Raw genomic sequence first — 24743 nt, forward strand, 5'->3', positions numbered from 1 at the left:
TCATGAAGGTCAGGGGTAGTGACTGTTTTTGATTTAACATCCTAGAAGGTGTTTGTTCAGGGAATGAATGACTTAGGTAAAACTTTTCTAAAGAAAATGATGGGAGTAATGAGCAGAAATATACTTGGTAAAAATGGAGTGATAAAAGGGACATATCCTAACAAAGTTGAGAAGTAGAGACAGGTCGCGCCTGATCTTCTGTCATAGTCACTGTCTAAATCTATTAGTATTTTTGCATGTCTTTTTGAAATAATATTACTTCTTCATTGCTATGTAGCAATTACCCTGAAATTTAGTAGTTTAAAACAGCAACAGACATTACTATTTTTGTTTCTGAGGGTCAGGAATTAGGGAGTGGCTAAGCTGGATAATTCTTGCTCAGGGTGTCTCACAGCAACAGTCACCAGGTCTGCCAGGGCTACATCATCTGAAGACTGGACACCAGGGTTGGAGTTGATGCTGGCTGTTGGCAGGAAGCCCCTCAGTTCCTTGCCACGTGGGACTCTCCACTGGGCTGTGTGGTGCTTCAGGACATGACAGCTGGCTTCTCCCAGAATGCCGCTTGACCTTAGAAGTATATCACTTGTGCAGCACTGCTCACTGTGGGAGGGGGCCGTAAAAGGGTGTAGAGCAGGAGGGAGGATGGTGGAAGGCCATCCTGGAGGCTGGCTGTTACACATGCGCATTCACTATTAGAGTTGTCCTCCAAGGGTCTGTACAGTCCTGCGTCTTTTTGTTCACTTCACATTGTGTGTTTTTCGTGTTGCCTCATGTCTATTATTTTGCTCCCTAGTTTCTTTTGTTTCTAAACATAAAATGAAATAATAGGTATAAACATGAAATTATAAATATAATAGGTACATGTAATTTTCTCTAAAATTCAATTCAGGTTTTGAGTACTCTTTATGTTCATAGCAAAGCATTTAAAATTTTGCCAATATTCCTGAATATGAAAGTGTAAGTTAGGTATGTACATGTAAAATAACTTAATGGGTATAGTAAAGAGTATGGGAAATGTTTGATTTTCTTTGCTTTTTTTTCTTTCATGATTTGATTTACTGTTCCGGTATTCTTTGATAATTACCACAATTATATTGTAGGTAGAGATCTTTTAACCTTTTTCTCCTTTATTCTTAAAAGTGAATGGGTATTAATTAGCAAATATTTTTTCATGAAATCCTCTAAACAAAAGCCACACGCTTAAAAATTTAGAAATTTGTTTTAAAAGGTCATCTTGAAAGAGAACTCCTCTTTTCATACAAATCCTGATGACATTGAGTTAGTCTGATTTTATTTGCACTGAACCATTTCAGGGCCCCAGTGCTTGGTGCTTTTCATGTGGGCTGTTTGGCCACTCTTAACTTCCAAGTCAGAACCAGGTGCACTTAGCAGAGCTGCTGCTTTTAAAATCCTGGATAGATTGAAGAGTGACACAGGTATGTGAGAAATTTGCAAATATGGCAAGTCAAATGTGATATATAGATGTTAGGTCATTACAATACTAAAAGAAGTTTCTATGGACGTTTTACTGAAAATCCATAATTTCAGGGAATCTTGTGTGATTTTTATATCCATTTATTCCTTTTTTCCTTTATGCTTATACACAGATAGTAATATCTGTTTTTATTACTGTATTAAGTAAAATTGACCCCTTTGGCCAAATATACAAGAAACTCATGTGCAATATTTTCTTATATGGATCAATCTAATTTTTTGTTTCAGAATTAGGATGCAGATTAATTGAGATGAGAGAGGACTAAAAGTCATTAAGTCATCTCTTTCATTGAAAAGAATGGCAGGATAAATATTTTTTTAAGTTTCTCAAACTCTTAACAAGTGTAACCAGCATGCATTGAAAATCTTGCTTATAATTATTCATTGGCTTATAGCTCACTTTCAGACAGTTCTTAAAATTTTCCACATTCACCATCTTAATGGATCTGACATTGTTCTTTTCCTGTTTCTTATTCTCTCCTACTTTTGTTTTATAATATCTTAAGCTGTGTTTTTGTTCTTTTGGGGTTCTCTCAAAATTATTTGTATGTTCTTTTGATTTGGAAACAGAATCCATATCATGTTTTAGTAGCTGTATAGATACCATAAGTAACTTCTAACATAACTAATAATAATGAACTTTTCATGTGTCTTAATATTATATAAGATTTGGTTTTGTTTAGATTTTTGTGCTATACTTGTGCTCATTGTTATTTTAGACTTGTAAATGATTGATTGGAATAGATGTTCCCTCTAACTGAATGTCATGTGGGCCAGAATATATTTTGGACAGTTACTATAAAATTATCACAAAGGATTCAGAAGGCTTATTAGAAATGTGTGCTTGCTGCTTATTTTGTTGAACAAACTGCTTTTTCCATAAAGATTAAATGAGGCCATCATGATGTAGAGTTTGCAAAGATGTATTTTCTATTGTCCAGTATACTTCTAAAAATATGTATATGTAAAATAGTTGTTTGATGTTGAACAAAATAGGTACTTCATTAAGTGGTAGCAACTGTTCCTGTTATTCTGCTGATCTTGTTATTCATATATGGGGGAGTAATCTAGGAATCATCAGTCTGAATTATCATATAATGATTTCTGTATATTTTAGATTCTTATTGTTAAAGCGATTGACTCATTGAAGTAATGATTATATTTTGATTATCTGGTTACTTTTAAACTGCTTCCCTTTCTCCTTTCCCCAGCAAAAGACCCTTAAGCAGAATTTATTACTGGTCTCTGCTTTTGTCCTTCCTCCATTCAGTCTCTATACTGTATTCAGAATTACCTTTCTAAAATTACCATAGTGGGCAGGCCACCCCCTACATTAAACCTCTCACTTACTGCTCCCATTTCCTAGAGGCAATTTTGGTATTTTTAACTGGTTTGTATCAGTTAGGGTGAACTGGCAATTTTTTTGTTTGTTCGTTTGTTTGTTTTTAATCTTGTTTTGGACACTTTATTATATATGAAATAGCTAGAACAAGGAGAAGTCCCTTATGAGAAGGCTGGGGACAACTACTTCCTTCATCTTTTTTTTTTTTTTTAATTTTTTAATTTTTACAGACTGCATTTAGATTCATTGTACACAAATGGGGTACATCTTTTTATTTCTATGATTGTGCACGATGTAGATTCATAGCATTCGTGTGAACTGACAATTTTTAACCAGAATCTTTTTTAATTGCCTGGGCTCATGTGCTGTTGAGTACATCTACAACTCCTTACCAAAAAGTGTTTTTGAGATTTGAGGGGATCGGCAGATGTCTGAATGAATATGTCTCTGTCTTCATTTACTGCCTTTCTGTAACCTTCTCAGATGTCCTTACTTTTCAGTCATCTTCCAAAAGATTCTTTGACCTCCTGCCTCTAAACATGTTCTTCATTTTCCTGGATATGTTCATTCTGGTCTAAATAATGATTTTTAAGGTTTTTCTGAGTAATTTAATTTAGGGGAAAATTCCTTCATGAAGTCTTTCCTGCTACCCCCTTTCACTCAGTTTATGTCCTCTGTCTTGTGGCACCTGCTTACAGAGATCCACCTTCTGAACTATAGGCTGTCACAGTGCTTCACACAGGTAGGCACAAAGAAATATGTAAGTGTGTCAGAAGAAGTTATTTTTTTTTTAATTTATTTTTATTGTAAATAAATAGGATACATGTTGTTTCTGTTTGTCCATGGAGTAACAGCATACCATTGCATATTCATACATTTACATAGAGTAATGATGTTTGAGTCATTCCACTATTTTTTTCCTCCCCCCCACCCCTCCCACCTCTCTTTTCCCTAGAAGTTAGGTTTTTGAGTCAGGTCTGCCACTCACCAGCAGTGTGAGAGTGAAGAAATTAATATTGCATCATTAGTGTCTTATTCATATATGCAACGAAACAGAGGTGAGTTGAGTAGTTAGAGAGAAGGTGGGGCATTGCTGAGTACACAGCCTTTCAACACATGTTCTATCCTGCTAGTTAAATTTGGTTTAAAAGTTTTGTTTTTCCTTCTCTTTGAACTTTGTAACAAGAAACATTTTTATCTGAAAATATTCTCTTCTAGTGCTCTTTGATGAAATTGAATGATAAGTTCTGTCATTCCTGCTGCAAAGAAAAACTATTCCTCACAAGTTTCTACTAACAGAATTTCTGATATGAAAGCATTTTTTAGAGGAAAGACTGCTTCACTTTTCAGAGGTCCCTGGTGATTAGCACCATCCAGGCTCAAAGTGTTTGTGAAATAAATATTTGTAGGAGGGGGCTCTGGTGGCAAAGAAAGACTGTCTTCCCTTCTTGTTTTGGGTAGAAGGTCACTGCCAGAGCAGCAGACACCAAAATCACAGGAGAGGCAGGCTAGAGGCTGATAGGGAGTCTCCCTCCTTAACCTTTCCTGGAGGAGAAGCCAAGGTGCCAGAGCCAGTTCTGGAGAGAGAACAAGAACGGCAGCACAGTTTGGGACATCCAATAAATGGGTGAGGAAAAAGAAGAGTTTTCTTTAAAGACATGAACAAAATATATTGGGAATTACTTTCTGATCTAATTAATCATTAGATTAAAGCAAACCTTGAGTTGGTCTTTTACCAAATAATGGAATCACTTATGAGTTGGATACTTATTCTATGTTAGGGAAAAGGGCAATAAATTGTTAGAAATGTGATTTTAATAGTTAAAATTTCTTTTGCAAATAATCTATAATAATAGTTTTATATTAGGATGTTCTCAAGAAACTTTAATTTAAAAAGTATGTGGAGAAATATGTGGATCCCTTTTGATTAACTCTAATTATGGCCAAGACCAAGTAGTTTAGAACACAACCTTAATTACTGTGGAAAATGCCAAGTTTATAATAATATTATAAAAAGGGTATTATCCCCATTGTACATACGAAGAAATGATTTTGGAAATTCGAGTTAGGATTCAACTCAAGAGCTCAGTTTTACTCTTTAAAGTTGCATGAAACAGTACTGATCAGGAAGTTACAATTGCATTTTGAATTTAAATAACTAAAATAAAAAAATCATATATGCTTTTAAGGTTTGTTTAGAAGTGATACTATAATTGAAATTAAAAAGAAGTCAGCATCATTTTAGCTTATTTCACTTGCCTAGCATGCATAAGGCCCTGCATTCAATCCCTAGCACTGCAAAAAGAGAATATGAATACATTTTGTTTATATCAGAATCAGATTGAGAAATTAAGAGGATCAAATTCAATAGATACAGTGACTCAGAACTAATCAGGCTTTACTGATCTGTTAAGTGAAAGAAGATCCTAGAACTTTTTCTAATTTGATATAAGTGAACCTCAGAATCCTTGGAAACTTAGTTTTCTAAGTTCATCCAATAATATAAAACAGTGTCAGGAGCTTTAGATCTTGGCCTTAGATAAGATGCATGTACTTATAGTCAGTACCTGTTTTATTATAATTAAAAATTTGATCCGATGTGTAGCCAACTTCTTCAATTAATTTCTAAATTACTGCTGGAAATTCTTTTGCATGTTTCTTACCTGTGCTCTTTTGTTTCCTCCTATAGTTGAAGGCTTAGGAAATGACAGAGATATTTGAAACTACTAAACTAGCCACTAACGGCACTAAAAGAAGCAACTTTTGTAGGATTTGACAATTTCCATTTAGTCTTTAGATAGAGCTTTCTCTTTGTGGTAGTTTATTCCTGATTTTTTTTTTTTTCCTGTTCACTTTTCAATACATATTCTCAACATTGTTCTTTCCCGTTTCTCTGTTTCTCTGGGCGTGGTTCTTATTGACTTTGAAATTGCTAGCAATAGGTATTCATTTATTTTAATTCATTGTTTTTGATGGCAGGCAACCTGGATTCCTTTATGCCTCTTCCACTGGAGATATCACATGTTCTCTCATTTCTTTCAAAATGATTCATTTCTGGCTTCTCAATACTTAAAAGCTTTTGTTTGCATGCATCACTTGATGTTTTGAAACAGGGAAATTAGCCATGTTTGGGATGTTGAATGAGTTAACATTTTCTTTGCATGCATCACTTGATGTTTTCAAACAGGGAAATTAGCCATGTGTGGGATGTTGAAAGAGTTAACATTTGTAGAAGAGCAAAGCATAATCTTGTGGGATAAATGTAGTAAGCTGAGGTAGATGGTGTATGTTCCATGTGTGTGTTTCTACAGGCCTATGTGTGGTTTCTGTTGCTCATCTAGTTCTTGGAGCTGAAATCATACATAAGCAAATGGGAAATGTGCATTATGATCATATCATTTTCTAACATATAAATTGTGTTAGAACAAATTGTATTTTCCCAAACAGGCTTTTTAATGAACAATTGCACTAGATTGGCTCTATTAATTTAAAAAAATGCGATGCTCTGTAGTTCCAGGAAATTTTCTTGAATTTTTATTATACCCCCCTCCATATTTTCTTCTGTTTCTGACACTTTCATTATTAAAACGTTAGCCCTTCTAAACAGGCTCTTTCTTTCTTACTTTTTCCCCTTTTTGACATTTTATTCCAGTTTCTGAAATATTTTGGTTTTACTTTCCATTCATCCTAGTGAAATTTCACTGGTGCTCTCAGAATATCAAATTTTTTCTATACCCAGGAGCTCTGAATGTTGTCCTTCTCCTCCTCTCATTTTATTTATATATTTTCAGTACTTTAAAATTTTTTTCAGTTTCTGCACTGTGCCTATTTCCTCCATCATTAGCTATTGCTCATTTAGTTCCAAAAGGCTGGGGCTCTCATCTCACTACAACTTGCACTTTGAGAAGCACATGCATTAAAAGTATTGGGTTCTTCAATACATTTCAGCCATCTTCTGGACTTTCTTTATTGCTTGCCTAGATTACAAACTTTGAAAACTGCTGAGATTGACATCTCTCCTATATTTACTCTATCCTTGTTTGTTTAAAACTGGATTCTCTTATCTCTTTAGTGTGTGTACATAAAATCAGATAAATGTGTGTTTTCAATCTATCACATATAGTAGAAGTAGCTTTAAACAGCCTTGTAATAAAGCAAATTCTCTTTGAGTGTCTCATGGCCTTACAAAACTATCCAAACCAAGACTCAGAAAAGAGCTATAGTTGCATATCTGGTACTTAAACTTTGTAGGCAGATGATTCTACAGAGGAGTATTACTCATACATACTTCCAGACAGGAAAAGATTTGAATTCTCATTGGAAGGTAAAAAGCACCCAGAATAATTTTTGAAGAAGTTAGTTTATAATAAAAGGTATATGTTTTTATCTATAATGCCTACTACTATTAAGTGCACATAGTACTACCTAGATGCCCTGTGGACCATGACTATGGTCTCAGTGACCAGAATATTGTGACTGTAAAGCCAGAGAGATCTCTTGCCTCATACATTGGTTACAGTACATTCCCATGATGCTTCATCTCTGCTTCTCCTTGTGGGGCCCCAATTATCAGAGGAGCATCTCATCCTGCTCATTTGAAAAGCATTTTCATGACTCATCTATCATTCTTTTAGGTCTTTGCTCATACCTTGCTTTCTCATGGAGGACTTCCTTGAAGACTATCTAAAGTTGTCGTCCTCTCTGATCTTGCAAATCCCTGCTTCCACTTTCATCTCCCCAGTACTCTTCACTATCTCACATACTCTGTATGTACTTACTGGCCTTGTTTACTTTTTCTACCCCACTTGAATGTAAGTTCCCCCAGAGCAGAGACTTCTGTCCATTTTGTTCACTACTGAATCCTTAGTGCCTAGAATAGTGCTTGGCCAAAAAGGGGTGCTCAATGCATATTTCTTGGGCTTTCAGTCCTTTTTAAAAACAATTTTAAATATTGAATGATAACAGTCTTTCAAAGCCTATTAACAAAAATGTGTGGCCTCTGTTTTGTTGGACTATGGAACTGTATTTATTTTTCTCTGAGTTGAGGTCTTAACTATGTTGCCCAGACTGACTTTGAACTCATGCGCTCAAGTGATCCTCCCACCTCAGCCACCCAGTAGCTGGGACTAGAGGTATTGCAGAAGTATTTATTTATTTATTTTATTATTTTTCTTTTCATAATGGTGCTGAATATGGGCATGCTGAAGTCACAAAACTTCTTTATACATTGGTTTACTTGTCTATGTAAATGGGATAATAATCCTAGAAGGTTGGTAAAGAGGATTAAATGAGTTGATATGTGTAATAGGTTTAGAATAGCAGCCGGCAAGTAATAAGGATATCTAGGTGTTTTTTTATTATTACCATCATGATCATTATTACTGTCCGACACTTACTGCTTGGGACACATTGATAAATAAAACAGTAGGATAACTCCTGCCCTTGTCTAGTACTTTCTAGTGAAAGAAGGCAGACAATAACAGGGACTAAGCAAATGGCAGTGACTTTTAACAATTTCAGTTTAAAGAGGTCGCCTCTTATCCAGTGGTAGAGTCAGGAGGACCATAAAGGGTTTCAATGGTATTGATCCCATTCTAGTTTGGTGGTAAGTTTGGGGATGTTTGTTCTACCTCTATGCTTCCTGACTTACATATATGGTACAAATATTTTGTGTGCTTTAAGTACTTCACTTAAAATGACATTTTCTGTCCAAGTGTAATTCACTATTAAAACAGGCCTGTCACTTATTTTATTTAGTTGTCCCCTACTTAGGCTGGGGATATAGCTCAGTTGGTAGAGTGTTTGCCTCGCAGCACAAGGCCCTGGGTTCAATCCCCAGTACCGCAAAAAAAATAAATAAAATAAAATCTCATACCTAACTGATCTCTCTTCCTCCCATCAAACCTTAAAGGAAGTTAAAGTTTTCTTATAATTAATTCTGTTTTTTACTAATAGTATGTATTTGAGGTATTCAGTTTTAGGTAATTTATGCAGAATTATCCTAACTCAGGGTAAGTAGTAGGTGGTGGAACATATGCCTTATCACTGAAGCCAACCTGATGACCTTTGCAAACAACTTGTTTTATTCAAAATAATGTTGATTGAATTTTTAAATATTAATTTGTGTAATGGAACAAAGGATTTAATTTGCTTTTCGTCAGAGTACATTAGATTAATCATTTTGTGCTTTAACTTTACCTTCAAGCTAATTACAAAGATATTAAGTCAAATCAAAGCAGTCAATTAAATGCATTTTATTAGAAACAGTTTCTAATAGTCTGATAAATCAGTATGTTTTAAGACATTAATTGTCCAAAAGTGGCTAGCCATAACGACTGTACATAACATGCACTATGTTAAGGATGTGCATAATTTTTTTTACTAAGTTGATTGAGTCATGCATGTCTGGGTTATCTGTAAACAGCCTGACTTGGGTTCTGGTTGATAGTCCAGCCATGCTCTGTACCACCACTGCCTGTCTCAAGTTTGGATCTTGACTATGCCATTTATTAAGCATTTTGTTTCCTTGGGTAAGTTGTCTGACCACTCTTAAAGCCTCAGTTTTGTTTTAATTTTAAGATGAAGAAAATAGTGGTACCTTTACCTCAGAGTTGTGAGAGTTAGATGAGATAATGTATGCATAACCAGTTTATTGAGAAGTCTCAACTTTTAGGGATGTGAATACGTAGCACTATTTTTCTAATAATTACCACCAACTTTGCCCCTTGGAAACCTCTCCTTTTTTGCTAAATACTAAGGCTGTTACACAGTATCTTGGTTTAGTCCTGTAACTTTTTCAGATACTCCTGGTTACTTAGAAAGGCTCCTTTGGATACATAAGCCTGAGTTCTATAACATAATAACTTTTTAATATATTTGCTTCAAAGCTCTCCTGCCCACTCAGGCAAAACTTATCTCTAGCACTTTGGAATAGACATGGTGGACCTGGGTCTGTTCCCTATGTATCTGCCTCCTGCCCCACATTCTGGACAAGCTCCTTGGGGTGGCCTGGGATGTCAGAAGAGGAGAAAAAGCAGAGGTGTCCCAGTCCTCCTCCATGGTCAACCACAAGTGCTATTACTTGTGATATGTGGGCTGAAGATGGACTTGGTGCCCCCAGTGGTCCCCCACAGTAATAGACTGTGTCATTACAGCTCACTGGGTCTTGCCAGTACCCTCTATGACCTGGCTTCATCATCCAAATGACTGATGCTACTACATTCTCCTGTGTTGTCCCTCCAGGACTGTTTACTTAGTGTCTTAACTGGGAAGATAAACATTTCATAGTTTGATTTATTTCTTCTAATAAGCGTTACTAATCATTCTCTTTGAATCTCCCTGTCACCCTGGTGGCAGGCTTCCATACTGGCATGTCAGTTCATTTCTATAACTTCCCAGTAAATTTCGGGTCTTTTTTCAGATGTTGATAGGCCTTTATTTTATTCATTTATTTATATGTGGTGCTGAGAAACGAACCCAGTACTTTACACATGCTAGGCAACGCGCTCTACCACTGAGCCACAACCCCCAGCCCCACATTTCAGTCTTTTTAATAATCATTTGCAGCTAAAACAAACAGACGAAAACTCTTTTCATTTTGAAACTTGATTCTCATATCAGAGTCAAAGGTCTCTTCTCTGTCCACCCTTGCCCTGTATAGGAAAACACTCGGTCTGGACCCTGGCCCTGGGAGTGGGGTCCTTGCTTCGTTCTCACCTGCCTCCCCACTCTTCTCATCATGGTGCTAGTCAGCATTAGGGTAGGTGGGAAGAATGGGCTGTGGCCTCTGGGTGCCACGCTGCAGCGTTCTACTTCTCTGGGTTTGTCGCAGCTGCTTTTCTGTCTGCCTCTGTCTGGACTGATCATTGGCTCTTTCTGTGAAGGCAGCCATCCCAGGTGGCCTCTAACAGGACACATTTGGTGGTTCTCTGAGAACCTCTTAGGTCATGTGGGCATTGGAGATCTGACCTGATCTCTTTATTCACTGCACCGCCAAATCACCTCCATCATCTTGCTCTCCTCATCCAAAAGTGTACTTTCCAGGACAAAGTTCTTGAAAAAAAGCTCAAGCCCAGCCACCTTTGGTGCTGTCCCTCTAGACCCACAGAAAACTTAGTGTCTCTGCCATGCCAACAATGGCTTCCCCAATAGCGTGCAACCACTTGGCTTCACTATCCTCTTTATCACATACATTCCTGAAGTAATCTCATCCACTCCCATAGATGTGTATTGCTACTATTTAACAACATGCAAATATTTTCTGATGCTCAGTCTCTCCCCTCAGTTCCACCATATTTTCCTACGACCTCATGTATACGATCAGTGTCATTTTCCAAAATCAGTTCCTACCCCTAGCTGTTCCATCTGTTTGGTTAATCGCGTCACTCTCTACTCACTTGCGTGATTACTTTCCAAAGCCAGTCTTCTCAGTTCTACCTCCTAAACATTTCCTTTCCCTCGTGCTCACTTCATTTGACCTCCAGTTCCATCCCCTCTAGTCTTGTACATTGTGGTCAGAGTGCCTTGCTAACACACAAGTCCCAGATTGTCACCTGCCAGCTTTTAAACCCTTTTGTGTGGACTCCACTCTCAAACTAAAGTTCCAGTTGTCATCACCCGGCCTCTGAGGCCAAAACCTCTTTGATGTTTTTCCTTTTACTGCTTCTTCTCTCTCTACACCTCCCAGCACCAACCCCCCAACTCCTCTCTCCCCAGCCACGCTCACCTGATGCACTTGTCCAAACTGCATGCTCATGCCCCAGGCTTTTGCCTGGCCCTTTCCCTCGTCATGGAGTGTTCTCATTCTCCTTGTCCTTATAGTTCAACTAGACAACTCCTTGCTTTGTAAGGCTGGAAGGGGTAGGTCTTCAGCTTGGAGAAACATCCTTTGACTTCTTTCATTTCTTTACTTTTTAAAAATTTTTACCTTTTATTTGCTTTTTTTTTTCTTTCCACATTTTTTACAGTCATACATAATGATAGGATTTGTTATTACATATTCATTCATGCATACAATGTAACAATATAATTTGGGCATATAATATTATAATATAATTTGGCCAACACTGCTGCTGGTTTCATCATCTGTAAAATGGGTGGTTTTACATTATTTCTCTGGTCCCATGGCAGAGATTGGCAGGAAGAAGCTCCACCTTATTATTTTTTTACTCTTCCAGCTCTGATAATATTCTTTGGTTTAGATTTACATCTGGAATTCTTGCCTGTGTTCTTAAAACACCATATATTGAATAAGAAGTTGTCTCTCTGCCCCATCCTGTAATTAATTAGGTAAACCCTGGACAAAATGCATAATGTCTTTAAGTCTCCATTTCTAAACCTACAGAATACAGATATTAGAACTAAATGATCTCTAAGGTCCATTTATCCCTAAATTTCTGAATAGATCAGAGTAAAAACGGTCAGGCACCATCTTAAGTCATAGAGTTGGTGTTCAGAGAGACCATAATATAGAAATGTGTCACTTGATAAAGCAGAGGTATTTATTAAACACCCTGAGATGATGCCAAGTTATCTTTTCCAGTGTTATTGCTTACCTTAGCCTGCCTACATTGAACATTCAGTAGCTATGTAATCCCCTCAATTTTTCTTCACCTTTTAAATAAATTGTTCAATTGAGCTTCATCTGATTATTTTAGGATCACTGAGGGACTGATTATAATGGCCCCAAGTGGTTCTGTATGCATAGAAAAACAGTCTAAGTTCCTACTGGCTCTCCTCCCCCCCACCACATACACCTCTACAGCTTATCATTGTTATTATCTTCTGGAATTTTCATGAGAAATTAACTCAATACAATTTTTAAAGTATAAAAAGAGCTCAGAAGCATCTATTTCCATTTTGCTCTGCAGAAGTAAGATGGAAATAATATTCATTTCGATAGACTTACATGAGATCTGACATAGAAAACCATAATCAGGACAACTTTTCACTTCTTCAGATGTTTTATATAGAATATCTAAATCTGCAGTGCCTTTTTTGTTGGTGGCCCTCTGATATTCAGATCTAACCACTATTTAGCAGAAGTGGTATTTGGCTTGAAATGATATTTTCCTGAAGTTGAAAAGAAAGCATTAACTGGTTTGAGTCCTCCTGCTTAAAGACATTGAGGAGAGTTGAGTTTCATCTCTTGTCCTTACTGCAGAACTCCCATGACAGCCGTTCCTCATGGATAAGTCTCTACCATGTATAAAAGAGAGGGGGGAGTGTTGAATATTCTTTTAGAATAAGGCAAAGAAAATAGAGGCATGTGCAGATAGCCATGGGAGAGCTATGAATTATTCCTAGAATTATAATAATTTAAATGTAATCATAAACATTTAGAGAGAAAATATGTAAAAAGTCATGTTTACAGAGAACCTTATGTGCCATACATAGGTATGTATAAGAAAGTACAAGATTAAACTTTAAATTTGTTAGCATATTATTAGGGTTTTTAAGTGTCACACTTAAAGCAAATATTTATTTTTTGTAAGTCTTTGTTAGCATATTATTGGAGTTTTTTAAGTTGTCATACTTAAAGCAAATATTTATTTTTTAATAGTCTTTTAAAACTTAGGGAATTTAGGGAAATCCCTTATGGGATTCAGGGAAACATCAATATATCTAAAGTTAAATCTTTTGCAAATTAATCACTAACACTTTAGAAATGAACAACTGCAGTTCAAATTTTCTAGCCCAATAATTCATATCATATCATCATATAATAATTGATTGGTTATAAATAGGCATTATTAGGCTGCTTCAATTAATATATGCAAGTCTTTGATTTGTAGCTTTTAATAGTTTTTTTTTTTCTTTTTTGCCTTTACTTTAGAATATTTTTAATCAAAATAATACAGATATCTAAAGTAGTCAAAATCATGGGAACAGAAAGTTTAAAATGGTGGTTTCCAGGGGCTGGGAGAAAGGGGAAATGGGGAATTGTTTAATGGGTAGTTCTATAAGATGAGAAAGTTCTGGAGATCTGTTTCATAACAATGTGAGTATACTTAGCCCTACTTAACTGTACACTTAAAAATGGTAAGTTTTATGGTATGTTTTTTACTTACAGTAAAAATAATACATGTGTATACATGAAGATCAGATAGAATTAATAGAAAAAATATTAGCAGTTTCTTTTTTTTCCCATTCTTCCCAGTCTGCTACTTAAAGGAAGCTATTAAAAAAATAAATATATGTTATTTATATACATATTTTATAAATATATACATATATTTTAAATACAATAAAATTTTCCTTTTCAATATATAGTTATATATACTAGATTTTGAAAACATAGTATGTATACCATCAACACAGTCCAAAATGGGAATAGTTCAATCACCCACAAAAACCTTCCTTCCCCTCCCTGCAAGGTTCTGGCAACTTCTGTCTTCTGTCACTACTATTTTGTCTTTCCTTCATATAATGGAATCATATAATGTATATGATATATCTTAGGATGTTTTATCCTTTTTATATATAGTTGTATTTAATTTGCTAAAGTTTTGTTAAGAATTTTTATATCTATACTCATTAGAGCTATTTGTAGATTTCATTTTTCTTTTATTCTGTATTGATTTTGTATTAGGGGAATGCTGGATTAATGAATTGAGTTGTGAAGTGTTCTCAAAGCCTTTTGAGTCTTGCTGCTTTTACTTACTGTGATGTATTTGAGATTCATTCATTCATACATTATGTGTATTGGTAGTCATTTCTTTTTATTGCTGAATAGTAGTACTCTTGTATAGATGTACGGTTGGTTTATCCATTTTTACATTGAGTGACATTTGAGTTTTGAGTTTCTAGTTTTGAGTGATTATGAAAAGTCACTGTAAACATTTATGTACAGATTTTGATGATAACATGTTTTTAATTCTCTTAAGGAAGTAACCTGAATTAGGATTGCTAGGTTTTATGGAAAGTATGTGTCTAACTTTGTGAGCCACTGCAAAAACTTCTGCAAAGTAATTGTTAACATTTTGCATTCCCACTATCAATATGAGGTTCCACTTGTTCTGGCCTTCTTGTCAACACCCAGTATCTAAAGGTTTAAAATTGTTTTTCGGATCTTTATGTTAGCCATTCTAATAGGCACATTGTGTAATGATATCTCATTGTGGTTTAGTTTGCATTCTAGTATTGATTAATGATGTTTAACATTTTTTCCATTTGCTTATTTACAGTCCATGTATCTCTGATAAAACTATCTGTTCAAGAATTTTGACCATTTCTTTTATTGAACTGTTCATTTTCTTGCAGTTGAGTTTTGAGTTATTTATGTCTTTTATCAGATACGAGACTTGCAATATTTATGTATCATTGTCTTTCAAAGAACAGATGTTCTTTGTTTTGATAAAAGTCAAATTTATCATTGTTTTTTTCTTTCATGGATTGTGCTTTTTGTGTCCTATGAAATCTTTGTTAATCCAGGGACTGAAAGATTTCTCCTATGTTTTCATATTAAAGTTTTATAGTTTGGATTTTACATTTAGATCTGTGATCTATGTGAAGTTACATGGATCAAGTTGAGGGGGGATTGTTATTACTATTAGTTTTTGCTATAGTTATTCAGTTGTTTCTGCACAACTATTTGTTGTGAAAACTACCTCTTCTGCCTTGAGCTATCTTTACATATTTGTTGAAAATCAATTTGCCATGTATGTGTGGATCTATTTCTGATATCTCTCTAGTCTGTTCCATTGCTCTGTGTGTCTGTCCTTTGGCCAATACCATACTTATTTGATGAGTCCTTTACAAAAAACCTTGAGGTCAGGTGGCAGGAGTCCTTTAGCCTTGTTCTTTTTCCAAAATTGTTTTTGTTATTCTAATTTCTTTGCCTATAACTCCTAGAATCACTACAACTTTTCAACACAATTTTGATTAAGATTACATGGAATCTATACAATAGTTTTAGGGTAAGGAAATGACAGTTTAATAATAGTGAGTCTTTCAACCTGCAAGCACAGCATCTAGCTCAGCATTATTTGGTTCTGATTTCCTTCCAGAATTTTATAGTTTCAGCATACAGATCTTATACATACTTGGTTCGATATTTACCTATTTCATGTATTTTCATGTTAATATGAAACTTAAATTTTAAATTGTTCATTACTAATAAATAGAAATGCCATTATGGTCAGGAGACATTTGTATAATTTGAATCCTTTTAAATTTATTGAGATTTGTTTAATGGTTTAGAATATTATCTCACTTGGTAAGTTTCATATGTACTTGAAAAGAATGTGTATCCTGTTAATGTTAGATAAAATGTTCTACAGAAGTCAAGTGGATGATAATGTTATTCTGTTTGTTATTTCTGTTACTTGTTCTTTCAATTACTGAGAGGATTGATGAACTATCCAACTATGCTTGTGGAGGTTTTTGTGTATCCTTACAATTCTATCAATATTTGCTCCATTTGTTTTGAAGTTCTATTATTAGTACATAAACATTTGGGATTTTTATGACCTTTTGATGAATTGACACTTTATTATTATGAAATACCCTTTGTTCCTGGTAATGTTCTTTGTTTTACAACCTACTTTGTTTAAATAATATCGTCAATCCTACTTGTTTGTTTACTGTTAACATGGCATATCTTCTTCCATTCTCTTATTGTACCTATTTGTGCCTTTATATTTAAAGTACATTTCCTATAGGTAGCATAGTTGTGTCCTTTTCATCCAATTTAGCAGTCTCTGCCTTTTAATTGGGAAGCTTAATTTATACCATTTACATTTAATATAATTATTGATATAAATGGTTTAAATCTATCTTGATATTTTATTGTTTTTTTCTTCCTCTCTTATTCTGTCTTCCTTGAGTTTGTACTTTTTCTTGATTCCATGTTGTCCTTCTATATTGACTTATTATCTTTAGAGTTCAGAGTATACATTGCTAACTCACCACCATCTACTTGAGTAATATAAAGAACCTTACAGCAATATACTTCCTTTCTCCCTTCCTAGACTTCTATGTATGTTAGACATTGTTATTTTTTCTACTTTAAACCAGTCAGTTATTTCTTAAAAGAGATTTAATAATGGGGGGAAGATTTTATACTTAACCATATGATAGTCATTTCAGACATTCTTCATTCTTTTGTGTAGATCTAGATTTTCATCTAGTATCATTTTCTTTCTATTTGAACAACTTACCTTAAACTTTCTTGTGTGCAGGTCCATCTGTGAAAAATACTTCTAGCTTTTGTACATCTGGAAAAGTCTTAATTTGCCTTAAAATTTTTAAAATCTTTACTGGGCATATAATTGTAGATTGACAAGTTTGTCTTTTTTCTTTCTATAACAATGTTACTGTACTGTCTTCTGTCTAGCATTGTTTCCAATCAGAAGTCCACCTGTCATTCCTATTTTTGTTGCATTGTATATAACATAATTCTCTTCTCCATTTCCAAGATTTTCTCTATCACTGTTTTAAGCAATTTGGGCCATATGCCTTGCTATGGTTTTCTTGATGATTCTCTTGCCTGGGAATTTATTTAATTCTTACATATGTGAGTTATTGTTTTTAAAAATTTTGAGATAAACCATCATTATTTCTTGAATATCTCTTTTTTTCTTTCCCTCTTCTATTCTTCATAGAGTTTACCACAGATATATTTGGTTTCTTGAAACTTTACCACAATTGATGCTTTTGTTCCTTTTTGTTTTGTTCTTCTTTTTCCATTTTTTTTTTGTTTAATTTGAATACTTTCTATTGTTAATATATCAGTAATGCTTCTGCCCTATTTAATCTGCTGCTATAATCCTATAAACTATATTTTATTCTTAAACATTGTATTTTCCATTTTGATTTATTTGTGTTTTCATGCCTGCCTTTAGTATGCTAATGTCTCATCTACCTTCTGGAACACACAAAATATAGTCAAAACAACTGTTTTGAAATCCTTGTTTACAAATTTTGTCATCTCTGTCATATCTGGGTCATTTTGATTAATTGTTTTTCTCATTATGAGTCATATTTCCCTACTTGTTCCTTTCTCTGCCTAGTACCTTTTATCAGGTGTCAGATATTGTGAATAATTGGATGCTAGAGATTTTATTTATTAAATATACTTGGGCTTTGTTTGGGGACAAAATTAAATTACTTGGGAACAGTTTGATTTATCAAGGCTTCCTTTAAATTGCTTTCCACAGGACCAAACCCGCTTCAGCCTAGGACTGAGCTCCCCCACTATTTAGGCAGTACCTTCTGAGTACTGAATGCTGTTTACAGGTTCTTTTTATTCAACTTTGTGGTAGCGCCGCCTATTTCCCACACTGAGATTTCTGAAAATTGTCTGGACTGCTGCTTTTGGGTGATTCTTTCCCTAACCTGGTGTAATACTGTTGCAGAGCCTGAAGTGGGGGGTACCCTGCAGATCTCTTCTGTGTATCTGTGAACCTCTTTCTGTTAAAGTGTTTTATTTAATTCAGGCAATACAGGTACATATTTAAATATCAAATAGAGTAAATAGAAGAAAATTAACAGGTTTCTTTATTCACTACTCCCAAATCTGTTCTTCAGATGCGACCATTTTGAATTATTTTTTCCTCTTCATTTACTTCCACGTTTTTGTGTTAATATTACTTATCCTTATATTATGCCCAATAGAGTTAACTTTTAAAGTTAAATCAGTTTTAAAAATCTAAAAATATGGACATGTAGTTTTTATTTGAGCATTCTGCTTTATTTCTGCTTTATTTATTTTGAAAAACTGCCCTTGACTCTATCCAGGGGTTCTTTAGCACCGTCTTGTAGGCATCAGTGCTGCGCCGCCCCTACCGGCCAGCCCGCTTCCTCCGCCGTCCACCCTGCTCTGCAGGGCAGGCCCGCTACTGCCCAGGCCCGCTACTGCCTCGGCTCGCTGGCCCTGTCACCTGCAGCTTCCCTCGCTCTCCAGCCCATGATCCCCGTCATTCTCCTCAGCGTGTGATCCTCTGGTTCCTATTTCTCAGGCCTTTTATTTTCTTGATTCGCTTTCCTCCATTGTGGTGTGTGAAACATCTAAAAATGTGTTTACCATTGCACTCAAACAATGATTTAGCCAGGTAAGGAATTCTCAATTTTTTTTTTTTAAAACACCCTTTTCTCTCAAATTTTAAGACATTTTCTCTATTGTTTTGTGAAAGCTGGCAAAACCATTCTGATAGTAGTTCCTGTTTTTGTCTTTTTTTTTTTTTTTTCCCATTTGGAAGCTTTAGGAATTTTTTCTGCCCCTAATGAGCTGAAGCTTCATGATGATGATATGCTTTTCGTATAAGACTTTTTTCATTTATTGTGGTGGGCATTTAATCATCTCATTTAATCTGGATTTTTGTGCCCTTTAGTTCTGGATAAATTCTTAAATGATTTTTGTGATAATTCCCTTCCCTCTATTTTTGGAACTCACAGTTTTGATGTTGGATATACAATTCATTCCCCCCCCCCTCTCTCTCTCCCCTCCCCCCTCCCTCCCTCCCCATTTTTTGGAAGATTTTTTTTTTCCCCCACTTCATCTTTTAACCAAAATCAAGGACATTTAAAATATGGTTGAGTTTAACAGCTTCTTCCTTTTTTGATTTCTTTGGCATTATTTCTTGTTCTGACAATGTGGAGGGGGAATCAACAGTAAAGCATTATTCATTATTAATCATATTTTTCTTAATGCATTTCAGTTTTTAGATATTTCTCAAATTGACAGATAAAATTGTGGGTATTCATTGTATATAGTATTACGTCTTGAAGTATATGTATGTTGTAGAATAGTTAATTCTAGCCAATTAGCAAATGTATTCATGTAGTTATTGTTTTTGTGATGAAAATACTTAACATCCACTCTTTGCATTTTTTAAACCTACAATCTATCATCATTAACTAGCCATCATGTCGTACAACAGATCTCTTAAACTTTATTTCTTCCATCTGTAACTTCCAGCTCCTGGTAACTACTTTATACTCTGCTTTAATGAGATCAACTTTTTTAGATTCCACATATGAATGAGACCATATGGTATTTGTCTTTCTGTGCCTGGCCTGTGTCACTTAATAAAATCTTGAGATCCATCCATGTTGTTGCAAATTATAGGATTTTTTTTTTTTATGACTGAGTATATTTCCTTGTGTGTATATATATATATATAAATGTGGTGTGTATATATATATATATACACACCACATTTTCTTTAGCTGGGAGTCCTGTAGTTTTATTTGCTAAACCTGATAACCCTGCTTCCAGTGCCTAATGAGAGTTAACTAGAAAAGTGGAGGTGACCTGCAAGTCACTAGACAACAGTGATTTGGTTAGTTGCAGGGCCATGTGCCTTACCTGCTTCCTTGGCAGTCATTTCAGATTTGCAAGGAATTTTGGACAGGGGGAGGAAGAGATTATCCTGGTTGAGTGGTGGATCCCCATCTGTATTGATATTGACCACGGTCAGATCAGATTTAGAGAAAAGCATGTTACTCAGAAATACAGTACAAGCCATGCCTCTGCTCCTCTTCTATGGTTTCCCCATGCTTCATACCAAGATGCAGATGTGGTTGAACTGGAATCCATGCCAAAGAGCTCCAAGGCAGACAACAATAGCAAAACAACCCCAGTTGCCAGTGTCCAGTCTGTTCGCTGTGTTTCAGATTACTCGGGAGTGAGAGCGCCTGGTCTCTGCCCAGAGCCTAAGCTGACTTGGATGTCCCACGCCTCTGCAGCTTCCTTCTGAAGGCTGTGGTGTTTTCTCTGTCCTATCAGCAAGTCTTTGAGGAGCTATGACTAGGCACAAGACTCACAGTCAGACAAACGGAAGAACCTTGAATGTAATTCTAGCCATTTGTGCCCCAGATATTTCTGATTCAGTGGTCTTCCTCCATGAACCTTTCCTCCACTTCCTTTGCCTTCTTTTTCAATTATATCTTTCAGGTTTCAGATAAAAATCAGATAAAAATTTTATCTGATAAAATTTTTTTCAGATAAAAATCCAGTTTCAAGGAAAAGTAGCATGATTGTATGAAAGGTTTGAAAAAACTAGATTTCTAATCATTCTTTTGGTTGCATATCTCAGCAAGTTCTCCAGAAATGTTCATTCTCACATTTCTCTCCCTCTTTATCCCTCTCTCTCTCTCTCTCTCCCCCACCCCTCTCTCTGTCAAGGATATATGTACAAAGATGTTTCTTGCATTTTTTAAAATAGAAAGTGTTGGAGATGACCAAAATGTCCCTCAGAGGCATGTGGTTAAATAGGACTACAGGTATTATATTTGCTTCTGTGGCTCAATTGAAATGACTGAAATAAAAACATAGTCAACTGATCTCTGCTTATGTTCAAGAACAACTGATTAGTTCAGTTAATTCAGTAATATTTTTAGACTCCAGCTGGGAATTTTAAGTTCATTTCTTATGTGAATGTAGAAGATTTTTAAAGTTCTTTTTATAGCTTTTTCTTTGAAGTTTGGTATTCATTGAATTATGTAAATGGACCTTATCACAGATAGTTTTAGTCAAAACTTTAACTTTCAAAATATAGAATCTCTCATGTAGTAAATAATAATTCTGTTAGCATTTGTAGACATAGGAATTACATGCCTGTTTTCCAGGTTGTTATAGGTTTTGAGTTTCTACTTATTGTTTCCTTTATTGAAAATGTGTGCCACCTTTAAAAATGTATAATATAGTTAATTTTGATAAATTCATAAATGTTTTATTCAAAAGCAAAGCCTACGTGAACCTTATTATAAAAAGGAATCTTCCTGTCTTATAGTCACCCTTTGGTTTTAAACCCAAAAAAGAGTTACACTCCTCTTCATCTGCTGCATTTACTGTATTGGATCCTAATGCTTTAGACAGTTTCAAAAACCAAGTGTCCCTCTACCAGCCTGGGTCAACTTCAAATCTTGTCTAAAAGGCTCTGATAGAAATTTTAGGAAAGGATGCTCCTTGAGGGAGAATGCTTGTTTGGAAGAGATTTGTGTATCTGTGTTGAGTGTGTAAAATATATGTTTACATTCTATGGTCAAATTTTATGTTGGAATTATTTGTGGTGATGCAACTTGCCTGTGGATTAGGTCCCAAATACTTTGTAGTGGTTTTTTCCCCTTTCTGTTTTATAGTATTATGCCATGAGAGGGCAGTATTGTAGAGGTTAATGTTCCCTTCTCAACATGTACTGCAAACTGTTGTATTGTATAATAAGCAAACTTTTTAGATTTACAGTATACTAAATTGTAATCTTAACTGATGCATCCTTGCAGATATCTTAAATTGATAGAGGCAATTTTGTCACAGGTTAAAGGCATTTTACCCCCAGATCTTTTGATTTTGGTTTGAAGTGAATTACTTGTTCATTGTGACCATAGAGTGAAATAGAGGTGAACCCGCAGTACTTCTTGGCTACTTAACTATTTTTAACCATCAGATGCCTCTTTTGACTGATTCTGGACACTGCAAATGGGCAGACTACCTCCAAGGAGTTGTGTGCTTTGAAACGTACTGGACTATTTCAATCCCTCTGATAATAAGAAGGCTCTTAGGATTGAGTCTTGGAAGAATTGTCGCTTTACCTCTAAAAACTTGCCTTAGGGACTTGCTGAAAATGGATCTCTTCAGGATCCAACCCGTGGATTGACTTTTCTAGTTATAAATGGAAGAAAGCATATTTAATTCCTGGTGCTGTTGGGAAGATATGATTTCAAGACTGATGGCTCTGGGGACTTTTGGGCAATATCCCCTGGATTGCATCTTATGGATTCCTTTGAACCCAATTTTTTTATACCTAGCAAGGAAACTAGTGTTAGTTTCTAAAAGTAATTGATAAATTCATGTAAAGGTAGTATTTCTCAAAAAGCAAATGTAATTTTCCCTCTAAAATTCATTGGCATTTGAAAAATATCTTACAGTAGGGTTATTATTCTTATAAATAAAATCGCCTATAAAATCATCCCATAACTGCTGCCTGTAAGAACCAGATAATTGAAATAGAGAGGCTCCAGCTCCTGCAAGTATTTAGTGGTGGGACTGGGCATGCCCAGTAGATCAGACGGTTCTTGTTGCAAATAGGAAGCGTTGTTGGTTGAGCAGTCGCTGGGACCTGCGGCTCCAGGGACCAGAGTCTGACTCCCTTAAACGTAAGCAATGGGGGGCATCGATCATGTCTTCAGGGACCTTGACACTTTCTGTCCAAGCCATAGCCAAGCGTTCCCAGGCCGTGGGGCCCTTAGTGGCCCGCGCCCAGCTGCTCCCAGCACCGACTGGCCAGCCCACCAGAGGAGCCGGGCAGGAGCGCAGGCGGGGGAGGCAGCTGGGGGAGCTGGGCGGGGAAGAGCCGAGGGGCGGTGCGACCCGGAAACTGGCCAATCGGCGCGTCCCTGCGCTGAATATATGTTGCACTTAGACCGGGAGACCTGGTCTAGAGCCGAGTAGAGCCGCGCAGCCGGTCCCTGAGGCGTCGCAGAGCGCTGGGATCTGAATCTTCCCGGTTCGCCAAGCCCCAGAAGCCGGGTTTCTTTAAACTGGCGCTGCTGTTTTCTCTCTCCTTGGGCTGTAGAAAGCCGGAAGACTCTATCTAGCTCAAACAAGGCTGCTGGTGTTCCCTCTTTTTATTTTTTTTCCACGAGGGTGTTTTTGGCTGCAATTGCATGAAATCCCAATGGTGTAGACCAGTGGCGATGGATCTAGGAGTTTTACCAACTGAGACATTCTCAATTTCTTTCTTGTCATCTTTGTTGGGACTGAAAACGCCTCTGTGAGACTTGACAATAGGTAAATGTTGACTGGAGTAGTTTCATTAATTTACTCGAGGTATTTGTAATAATGCAGGTAAAAGATAGCCGGGCGAATTCCTTTGTCCATTGCTTGAGAGATTACTGTGACATGGGTGTTGCTTTTTGAAATGTTCAGAATAGCGTTATTTTCGCAGGTCTGGCCAAGAGAACAGGCTTTCCCACATTATGTAATTTAGCCCTTTGTGGCTGACTAAAATAGGGAAATGCCTGGATAGTCATTAGTAAGAGAGTGGCTGGTATTTTCTGGAGGGTGATAAATTTCATAGCATTTGAGAATATTCAAAATATGATGCTAGTAACATCACAGAATTGAGAGGTTCATCTTTATCTTGGATATTTAACATAATTCCGTTTGTTGATGATCTCTTTTATCCTCTTTTTTTCAGCTCCTCTGGTGCAAGTGTGGTAGCTATCGACAACAAAATCGAGCAAGCTATGGTATGTACTGATAAAAAAATCATTTGTACTAAACGTGGCACAGCACAGAAAACTAGATGTCTTGGTGGAACCAGTGCATCCCTTTGGATCAGATGATGTAGATTGTTCTTCATACATTTAGAAATGCCGGTGCTCTAGTCTGCCAGCATGGGGCCAAGGCTACCGTGGACTGAGAAAGAGGCCCTGAGGGTATTAAATGTTCTCTCCTGGTCTGATTTTATACAACGTTAGGATTTTTTCAGTGTCCCCTTTTGCTAGGAAAACGCTGGCTCAGCGTCTCCTTCCGTTTGTCTTGGGTACATCTTTAAGGATGTGGCTTTACTAGTAATCTTAAAATTTTACCAGGGAGCTAGGAGCGGGGAGGGCTCCAGAAGTGGGGATCTTGGTGAAGAGCCTTCTAGACCATGCACATATGGATCCCCAGCAGTGCATGCTACTGCAGAATGAAGGAGAATGGAGAAAGTTTTGTTTTCTCAGCCTGCGCTTGGATTTCTCCTATTTTTTATTTCCGCCTTGGCCGTTCTTTGTTATTGGAGCAGCGCCTGTGGCTCTTCTCACGGGATTCTCTGCCCACTGTTGCTAGGCAAACTCCGAACCTTTAATTCGGAGCTATAAATAACTCGGGCTCCCATTGGCTGCGACGTCGGCCCAGGTTTCTGTGATGTCAGCTTAATCACGAAAAGAAGGGGGGTTAGGGGTGGAGGGAAGAAAATGC

The 24743-nt window shown here is 36.2% G+C and overlaps 1 protein-coding gene across 1 annotated transcript in view; it reads left to right on the forward strand.

Annotated features, from left to right (window-relative positions):
• Positions 1-24743, forward strand: part of Tsc22d1 (TSC22 domain family member 1) — a 112156-nt gene that overhangs the window by 85623 nt on the left and 1790 nt on the right. Inside the window, 1 exon segment of the mRNA XM_047553496.1 lies at positions 23977-24028. Coding sequence (XP_047409452.1) covers positions 23977-24028 — 52 coding nt within the window.

The sequence above is a fragment of the Sciurus carolinensis genome, chromosome 5, assembly GCF_902686445.1.
Source record: "Sciurus carolinensis chromosome 5, mSciCar1.2, whole genome shotgun sequence".
Classification (NCBI taxonomy): Eukaryota; Metazoa; Chordata; class Mammalia; order Rodentia; family Sciuridae; genus Sciurus; species Sciurus carolinensis.